We start from the raw sequence: 9,940 nt of genomic DNA, 5'->3' as shown, positions 1-9,940 counted from the left end.
AAGCAGCAAGCATTTGCACAAAGGTGCTGGGCAAAAAACTGAAATTCATCTTATTTCTGAGGAGGGAATGAGTCATCACTCATCGGGGTCATGTGAGAGTGGACAGAGCAGGGTGCCAGGGGACACCAAACCACTCATCCACCAGTGAACCTCGGAATAGACACACTTCTTCTTCAAAAGAAGAGTGGTTTGGGGTTTTTTCCTATACCTAGGGATGACAAGGGGTAAAGCACAGTTGGTTTGAAGGCTCCAGGTACAGGAGAAGGAAGACAAGACAGTAAGAGCCTTGCTTGTCACAACCTCAGGCTGATTGCAAGGATTTCCTCTAGGCTGGTAAGTGGGTAGCAAAAGCCATCCCCTCTTGCCCCATCACACACATGGATGTTTGCAATTCCAGTCTGCAATTCCCTCCCTTTAGCTGGAAAGTGGTTAACAGTGTGATTCCTTCTGGTGTAATTTTCATATGACTGACCGCAGAACTATTAATACCTGAGCCCAGAGCTGGTTCAGCTAAACAACTCATTCCCTCCGGGGAGAAGAAAACCACAACTTCTCCAACCCCCTGGAAAAACCTTTTGTCACTGCAGGGCCAGCAGCTCAGATGTGAGGAGATGGCTCTGCTGTGCTGATGCCCCTCAGGGGAGGACATCGAGCAGCATGAGAGAGCTCAGCTTGGTTCTCCTGTGCCTCCTCCGCATCTCCAGGAAGGGTGAGTCCTGAGCCTGCTCCCAGCCCCTGTCTGCTCACAGCTCCTCCTCTCACCCCAGCCCAAGTTTGCCTGCTACAGCAAACTCTACAGAAACTGCACTCTCCATCATGTTGCTTAAAATTATCCTGACATTCCAAGTGCATGTGACAACAGTGTGAAGACTCAGGCTTAGCAGTTCAGAGGGGCCCTCAGTTTGTGGGGTTTTTTTTGCATTTTTCTGTTTTCCTAACATGAGCAGGAAGTCCGTCTGACTTTTCCCCATCTTTGTCAGGTGGATGCAGCATTTTCATCCCCGCTTCATATTCCTTAGAAGTTATTATGCAACAGACACAATGTTTTCTAGTTCCACTGAGCACTTAAGTTCCGTTGATCGCATTACTTCAAATATGTGCTTAAATTCCATTAAACTCCATAGGATTTGCTTAGCTTCACTGCCAAACAGCATTTGGCCAGGGCAAGGGTAGCTGTGAGCTGGTCCCCAGCTCTTGCTGCTGTCCTCATGACCTTTCCCACTGACCACCAGCAGCAACACTGACCTGACAACTCCTTTTGGAAGCTACTTTCTGCAAGGTGTGCAAGCTGTTTGCCTCTCTCTTCCTTGTGAGAGCTTCAGTTCCATTAGCAAATGGAGGCTGGATATTAACAAAAGGAATGTGAAAGACCTGCCACGCTGAGGTTTTAGAGTCAAGGGTAAATTATACAGGGAAAGTTGACAGCTCCCTCCACTCATAACTAGGCAAACTGTGTTTCCATGGAAATGGGCGGAGATGCTAACATTAAAAGCACTTATTTTTAACATTATTTTTCATCTGGAAGGCAAGGGAGGATTATGTGCTAGGAAAAAAAAAAGTGTTCTTTGCTTAAGATTGAAAACAAAAAAAAAAGCTAATCAAAGGGGTAGCGGAGAGAAGCAAGTCATACTCAAAAGCACACAATCTACAGTTCTCCTAAAGTAAAGGTTACAGTGACATGCTGCAAAATAACTAAAACAAGAGCAAATAAGCTAGAAAGCAATAGCAATTACTGTTTTCAGTGCCAGATCTTTGTGCTCAAACCCCATGAGCTTCATGAAGCTCCTGCAGTGCTGCAGCATTGTTTATTAGATTACCTGGGCTGGAAAAGGTGCTCATACCATTGTTGTGTATGACAGGGCAGCACGACTCCAGATCTCAGTAATCAAAATACTGGCTTGGAGCTGACTCTGTGTAAATATCTGAGCAGGGAACTGGCTCTGGGATGGCCTTTGTCCATTGTGTAACACACAATAGGTGAATACAAGCTGCACTGCCACGCAGGTGTTTGTCAAGTGTTATGGGCCACAGATAGAGGAACAAAAACCAAATCTGATCTTTGAGTCTACAGGAGTAATCCAACAGCTGAATGCCCATATGGTGAAGCCAACGAGACCAGGGATGGGTGGAAATACTTACATTTACATTTTACAGGTATTCTCAGCTACTGAGAGCCCCTGATCTAATGGAGTTTCATGAGACAGGAGGCACAGATGTGTTTCTGAAGCCACAGTCTGCTGCTACAGCTGTTAATAGCAGCGGAACAGTGGGTAGGCAGACATGTCTATATATTAAACTGAAAGAGGGGAGATTTAGATTAGATATTAGGAAGACATTCTTGGCTGTGAGGGTGGTAAGGCCCAGGCACAGGTTGCCCAAAGAAGCTGTGACTGCCTCTGGATCCTTGGAAGTGTCCAAGGCCAGGCTGGATGGGGCCTGGAGCAACCTGAGCTAGTGGAAATTGTCCCTGGTGGTGGAATGAAATGAATTTTAAGGCCCCTTCCAGCCAACCATTGTGCAATTCCATGATCCCTCCAGGTGTGCAGTGCAATGGCTGGTCTGTCCATGTCCCATCTGACGTCACTGGAGAGCTTGGGAAGATGGTTATCCTGCCCTGCACCTTCACACACCCCTACAAAACATTTGACCGGGCGCTCACGGCCATCTGGAGGATCAAGGAGCCTTACAACGGCACGGTGATCTTCAAGTGTGTGAGCCAGAGCAGCAGCGAGCTCTGCAGGACTGCCATCAGCCACAAGAACAAGTACAAGCTGCTGGGCAACCCCCGGCACAAGGACCTGTCCATCAGGGTGGACAACCTGACCTGGAGCGACAGCGAGAGGTACTTCTGCCGGGTGGAGCTGGCTGGAGACAGCCAGGACAAGTACGAGAGCAGGAATGGCATCAGGCTGCACGTGATTGGTAAGAGGGCCTGAGAGGCACAGGAGGCAAAGACACCGTCGAGGGAAGAGCCACAGGGTGTGGGAAATGACAAATGGCAGCACAAGTTTACCTGAGGTGGTTTTCCAAAGGCTGGGTTTTCTTTCTCCATTATAACAGGGAAAATTCATTGTCCTCCTCAGCCTTGGTTTGCCAAAGCATTGGGTTTTCTTTCTCCATTGCAGGGGGGGAAAATTCATTGTCCTCCTCAGTTTTGGTTTTCCAAAGGGTTGAGGTTTTTTTTCTCCATTATAGCAGGGAAAATTCATTGTCCTCCTCAGTCTTGGTTTTCCAAAGGGATGGGTTTTCTTTCTCCATTATAACAGGGAAAATTCATTGTCCTCCTCAGTCTTGGTTTTCCAAAGGGATGGGTTTTCTTTCTCCATTGTAACAAGCCAATTTCATTGTCCTCCTTAGTTTTGGTTTTCCAAAGGGCTGAATTTTCTTTCTCTGTTACAACAGGCCAAATTCATTGTCCTCAGTCTTGGTTTTCCAAAGGGCTGAATTTTCTTTCTCTGTTACAACAGGCCAAATTCATTGTCCTCAGTCTTGGTTTTCCAAAGGGCTGAATTTTCTTTCTCCGTTACAAGAGGGAAAATTCATTGTCCTCCTCAGTTTTGGTTTTCTAAAGGGTTGAGTTTTCTTTCTCCATTATAACAGGGAAAATTCATTGTCCTCCTCAGTCTTCCAACACAAGACAGTGAGCAAAATGCAGGGAAGGGAATAGGAACAAAACTGGTAAGGAAATGTTGAGGCTCAGGCAGCTGGGGTGAGAGCCCACCAAAAGTTGTGCATCCCACCTTATCCCTGCAGCACAGGATCAGGGCAGGCAGCAGAGGCAAACTGGGGTTAGCTAAACTGGGGTTAAAGACATCTTGTTAAAACTCCATCAGACCCTGAACTGGACAGCCCAGGTGCTGAGCACAAGTTCACAGGTGTTAGCACTACAGGGCCCAGGTGGTAACAGGGATTGGAAAGACAAGATACCTGGTGCCCAGGTGCCAATAAATCCAAAATCCTCTGGAGCACGAAACACAAACCTGGAAACGTTTTTTTTTTCCTGGAAAACCAGCTCAGAGCAACAAATGTCAAATGCTAATCCCACTTTCCAGGGCAAGCTCACAGATCAAGGGGGAGCTAGGAGACACAGGAGGCCTCAGAAGCAGACTCAGATCTTACCCAGGCCATTGAGGTTGGATGATTTTGGTTTTGAGAGGGAAACTGCTTATGCCTGCTGTGCAGTGTGGGTGTCCAGATGGGACCTGAGGATGAGCTTGGCTGTTTCCCGAGAAGTTCTGCACAGCTGAGCCTCTCCTTCAGTTGCACCAGCTCCTGACACCCACACACAGCAGGACCAGGGCAGGATGGCAGCAAGACCTGTCTCTCAGGGGCTGCCTGGATTTTAACACCAGAGGAATGATAACACACAGAGATACAGTACCCTGCTTGGGAATGGGCCCTGACACTGCGATTGGGAGGGGTTAATTAGTGCTTGAAAGGTTAATTTAAACACCAAAACACACAGAACCATGACACACAGACTCAGATTACTCTTGCACTTATGTGCACAAAGAGGACAACTTGTAGTAGGTGGTTGCAAACTCTGTTTTTGTTGTCTAGTCAAAAAAAAAATAATTTCTGCTCTTTCTCTGTGAGGACATTTATTTAGTGCCCTTTGCTTTCCATAACACCTTTTTGAACACTTCCAAGGATAAGGGCTCCACCATTTCCCTGGGCAGCCCCTTCCAATATCTAGTCACCCTTTCTGTGAAGAAATTTCTCCTAATGTCCTACCTGAAAGTGACCTGGTAACTCTGGGGCTGAAACAAAGGTAATCAAAAATAGGTTGTGACCAGAAGCAGATATTTCCCCTATAACTAACCTGCCAAATCTGGCAAGTCTCAGGCACTGAGCAAAGGCCTCACGTGCACTCTGGAGGTCAGAGATCAAAGGAACAGCCACAAAATGCTTGTGCTGAACACTGTGCGTGACATGTCCTGGACCTCGTGGAGGTGCAGCCAAGTGCAGAAATGTCACCAGCTGCACCTGTGCCTACAATGGTGAGTGGCACTTCTCTGCCTTCTGCCAACAAGGAAGGGCACAGCAGCTGAATTTGGGCAAAGTTCAGGAAAATGTGTGAGCCATTGCTGGGATAGAACAAACAGAGCACACATCCTTGCATCCAGGCTTTGCTGGGGGAACCCTTTTGCCCCTCTATCCAACACAGGCTGGGTGAGGAAATCTAGAAGATAGTGCCAAGAAAAACAAGGAAGGAGAGGGCTGATCCCAACATCCAGAGAGTCATTACATAGTTTCTGTTGAAGAGAACCTTTAAAGCTCATCTTGTCCAACTCCCCTTTCACTAGATGATGCTGCTCCAAAGCCTGTCCAGCCTGGCCTTGGAGACTTCCAGGGATCCAGGGACAGCCACAGCTGCTCTGGGCAACCCTCTTTTCAAAAAAATTCCTCCTTTCATCAAATCTAAATCTCTACTCTTTTAGCTTCAAAACAACCTTTGTCCTGTCACAAAAAGTCCTGCTAAAAAATTTATCCCCATTTTGCTTGGATCCCCTGGAGGCCCTGGCAGGGGCTCTGAGGTGTCCCTGGAGCCTTCTCTTGTGCTGCTCAACAGCCCCAGCTGTGCCAGTCTGGCTCCAGAGCAGAGGGGCTCCAGCCCTGGCAGCAGCTCCGTGGCCTCCTCTGCACTGGCTGCAGCAGCTCCAGCTCCTTGTGCTGCTGGAGCCAGGGCTGGGGCAGCTCTGCAGGTGGGCTCTCACCTGAGCCCAGGGGCACAGGGGCAGGATCCCCCCTGCCCTGCTGCCCACGCTGGGGGCTCAGCCCAGGGCAGGGGGGTTCAGGCTGGGGCAGGTCCAGCTCTCACCCACCATTACCCATCTTTACCCTGACCGAACAACGCTGAGGCTCCACCAAGACCAAATCTTGATTGCAGCTGTTTTACACCAGATCTGCCTTTGCAGCCTGACTCACATTCCCTCCCCCATTGCCATTCCCACAGCCGCCCCCAGGATCATTAACATCACGGTCAGCTCCAGCAGGGATCACACCTTCCAGGCTCGCTGCACGGCCGAGGGGGAGCCAGCGCCTGCCCTGACCTGGACAGGACCCCCCTACAGCAACCTGAGCTCCAGCAGCAGCTCCAGCCACCGCGTCACCAAGGAGCTGCGCTCCCTGACGCACGACGGGAAATACACCTGCACCGCCGTCAACAGCCACGGCCGGGCAGAGGGGGCCGTCTACTTCTACAAATTCAGGGCCTCCGACAGCTCCTCCTTCCTCATCCTCATCTTCGTCCCGCTGGCAATCAAGGTGGTCATTCTGCTGGTGATCCTGAGCTTCGCTGCTTTCTCCAGAGAAGGTCAGTGTCCTGACGCGCCTCCATCCCAGGGAGGGATGCGCAGACAAACCAGGCAGGAGGTGTGGGGATTTGTAAAATTGGAGGGTTTTGGGAAAGCTACAAAAGGCAGGCTTTAGAGACAGCAGAACTGTCGATAAACAAGGACTGGGGTTTTTTGAGGGGAGGGAGTGTTAATGATTTCATGATTTTCTGCCCTAGGAGAAGGACGGTTCTAGCAGGAAAACCAAGAAGAGCCAAGAGCTCTTGGCTGGCTGGTCACGGCCTGCTGAGAGAGGAAATTTGGAAATTTCCTTTGGAAATTCAGAGGGAGCAGGAATTTCCCTTAGTGCCCAAGAAGAAATGTTAATAAACCAGCTGAGGGGAAATCAGTGGAGAGACCACTGCCTACATAACCTGATTTTTTATTTTTTTTTTCCCTTGAAGCAGGCTAATTACTATCTCTTCCCCTGTAGCCCACAGCCAGGATTTACCTTTGCTGCATCCCACACATGTTTAATCTTCTGGGATGGACATCCTCATTTTAGAGACCGCCCCTGTCAGTCCCCAAGGGCCTCAGCAGCCAGTACTTCTCCAGCATTTGTAAAACCCCACCTTCCAGGCTGTGCGAGCAGGGAGTGCCCAGCTCACAGGAGATGGGAATTAGAGGGTTTTGGGAAAACCCATGGGCTGAGGGATACCACATCCCAAGCAGCCAGGAGGTCCCCAGCTGGTCCCCAGCCCTCCAGTGCTGCTGAGTGGTGGCATGCACAGAAGGGGACTGAGAAGAATGAGATGTCACATCACTGTGACTCATGGTAGGGAGAGTCTGACATTCATGGAAGCCACCACTTGTCTTGAACAGTAGAAGTTGTCAGACCAACCAAAAATGCTTTGCTCCTTACATTCCGGTGCCTAATTCCCAAGCACATGGAGAGGACCACATGCCAAACATCAGGGCTTCTTCCCATTCACTGTAGTGTCACAACCACCCTCCAGTGCAGCTTCCCAGCAGCTCTAGGGCACTCCTGGCTCCCCCAGCCCACTCTGACCTCATGGCTAACCCACATCATCATTTCCACTTCACAGGTCCCCCCTCTGCTCCACCCAGCCTGGCCAGGTAAGGATGTCTTGCCTTCTACTCGTGTTATCCTGCAGGAGAGTGAGGATGGCCCAGGTGAGAAATGCAGTGTGTCCTTAGTCTTGGTAGCAATTTCCTGGCCTCAGAGCAGGCTGCTGGGGCAAGGAGAGGGTTGAGCTGATGGCCAGGTGAGCCAGGGTGAGGGAGCAAGGGCTGGACACTGCCCCCAGGAGTTCTGGCTTGGGCACAGCTGAGAGGAAACCCTGGTGGAGCGAGGAGAAGGGACTGGGCAGCAATTTGAGAGACCAGAGCACGAGGCTGCTGCACCAGCAAAGGGCTGACAGAAGTTTAGATATGCCATAGGCCCAGAGCACGGCTGGAAGGCTGCAGACAGCAGGGCTGGGGATGATCACCTGCACAAGAGAAGCTCCAGGGACACCTCAGAGCCCCTGCCAGGGCCTCCAGGGGCTCCAGCAGAGCTGCCCAGGGACTGGGGACAAGGCCTGCAGGGACAGCACCCAGGCAATGGCTCCCACTGCCAGAGGGCAGGCACAGATTTTGGGCTCTTGGCAATTAGGAATTGCTGGCTGGGAGGGTGGGCAAGCCCTGGCCCAGGGTGCCCAGAGCAGCTGTGGCTGCCCCTGGATCCCTGGCAGTGTCCCAGGCCAGGCTGGATGGGGCTTGGAGCAGCCTGGGACAGTGGAAGGTGGCATTCTACCCCATGGCAGGGGGTGGCACTGGATGAGCTTTAAGATTCCTCCCAACCCAAACCCTTCCATGGTTCTGTGATGCCACATTAAACCAACAATGGATTATCCACCCAAGGGAAAGGGATGGGGGACAGTCAAATGTACAGGGCACAGCTAAAGAAACAAGGAATTTAATCCTACATTCAAATCTCTAATTTCTTACTAAAAATCAGTTTTGCTGATTTATCAAGGTCTAAACCACATCGTACCCTTGGTTATATTTGGATAGAAACCTACACAGATAGGAAGGCTTAAAGCCAAACACTTACATGAGAAGATCCTGCTCAGGAGAGGTTTCCCAGAGTTCACAGAATCACAGAATCACTGGGTTGGAAGAGACCTTAAAGATCATCCAGTCCAACCCATGCCCTAACACCTCAACTAAACCAGCGTACCAAGTGTCCCATCCAGTCCGTTTTTAAACACATCCAGGGATGGTGACTCCACCACTGCCCCGGGCAGACCATTCCAGAACTTTATCATATTCTTTCTGTAAAAACCTTTTCCTAATATTTCCCTTGGTGCAGGTTGGTTTGTCACAACCTCACGAGGTTCTGGGCAGGACAGTGGCCCAGACAGTGGATGCTAAAGGTGCAGGAGATTGCTCTGCATGCTTTAAGATGTAAAAGCTTTAAGGTGTAAAACAGCAGTTGCAGCTGAGACTACTGTCAAGTGGAAGAGGCTCTGTCTCGGAGTGTCACAGACGCTTCCACTGGAGCCACTGGCAAATCCCAGAGCAGCCTGGAACGCCCTCACCTTTCCCACCTGTCCCCCTGCCAGGCCCCAGCAGCCGGAGTGCACCTACGAGAACTGCGAGCACAGGCACAGCCAGAGCCGGCCCCGGCGCAGCTGAGGCAGCCACGGATGCCCTGCCCCAGGGAGCACAGAGCCAGCCTTGGCTGAGGCACAGGGGATCACACCAGCCTCGGGGAGGATGGAACTCCATCATCTCTAAGGTCCCTTCCACCATGCCGTGAGCTCCAGCCCTGCTTCTCCTCACAAGTGACGGCAGCCTTTATGGGGAAAAGAGAAGAGTGATGGAGCTGGAAGGGCACAAAGTGATCAATTGTAACTTAGCTGTGTTTTTAGCCCCTATCAAATATTTAAGCAAGCAGGCAATAGTATACAATAGTATAAAATTGCCTCAGAGCTTTTTGCTTTGGTATTTTCCAAACATTGCTCTGAAAAGCATTTTCACCACTCCACTTCTCCAACCACATCCAAGTGGGCTACTGACATGATGGAAATCCTTGCTGTGGCAAAACACTACTGGAATTTCTGATGGGGCTTGTTCCTTTTTTAAAAAAATTATTGTTACTATTATTCCTAAATGCCCAGAAGAGTTTATTTTAGAGTTTAAAAGGAAACTTTAACTTTAAAGAGGACTCCAAGCAAAAAGATGTTTTCCAAAAACTGGTAGAGCTGAAAGCAGGATATGAGAAGTCTAAACTAGTCTGTGTTCTAACTCTGCTTCAGCTCCTGAAACTCAGAGCTTTGTGATAAATGTTACAATACACAAAATTGTTGGGCTGTTGTTTCTTTCTTAATAGCTAAAAAAATGTTTCAAAACCATTTCCATCCCTGTGTTACACAAAGGAGTTTCTTTACGGTCTGACTACTCATTTCTTAAATCCCTCTCTTCTGAGATTAAGTCACTGCTGCAAAGTCCCAAAGGCCACGAAGTCACAAAGGCCAACCACAGACAAATCTCTTACCCAACTGTGAACCTCCTCCAAAATCAGGTGAACAGATCCAGCTTATGGTATAGGGCAACATGGGTCAACCTGGAGTCCTGGAGAGGCAGGCAGAGGCCCAGGA

The 9,940-nt window shown here is 49.8% G+C and overlaps 1 protein-coding gene across 1 annotated transcript; it reads left to right on the top strand.

The window, feature by feature from the left end:
• The first annotated feature begins 657 nt into the window (after nt 1–657).
• SIGLEC15 (sialic acid binding Ig like lectin 15) lies at nt 658–8,975 on the top strand. The gene is made up of 5 exons (XM_036403723.1): nt 658–709; nt 2,539–2,922; nt 5,957–6,316; nt 7,382–7,412; nt 8,903–8,975. Exons 1-5 carry the CDS (start codon nt 658–660, stop codon nt 8,973–8,975), a joined length of 900 nt encoding a protein of 299 aa, XP_036259616.1.
• Nucleotides 8,976–9,940: the final 965 nt, after the last annotated feature.

This window comes from Molothrus ater, chromosome Z (genome assembly GCF_012460135.2).
Source record: "Molothrus ater isolate BHLD 08-10-18 breed brown headed cowbird chromosome Z, BPBGC_Mater_1.1, whole genome shotgun sequence".
Lineage (NCBI taxonomy): Eukaryota > Metazoa > Chordata > Aves > Passeriformes > Icteridae > Molothrus > Molothrus ater.
This window is presented reverse-complemented; position numbering and strand designations above follow the sequence as displayed.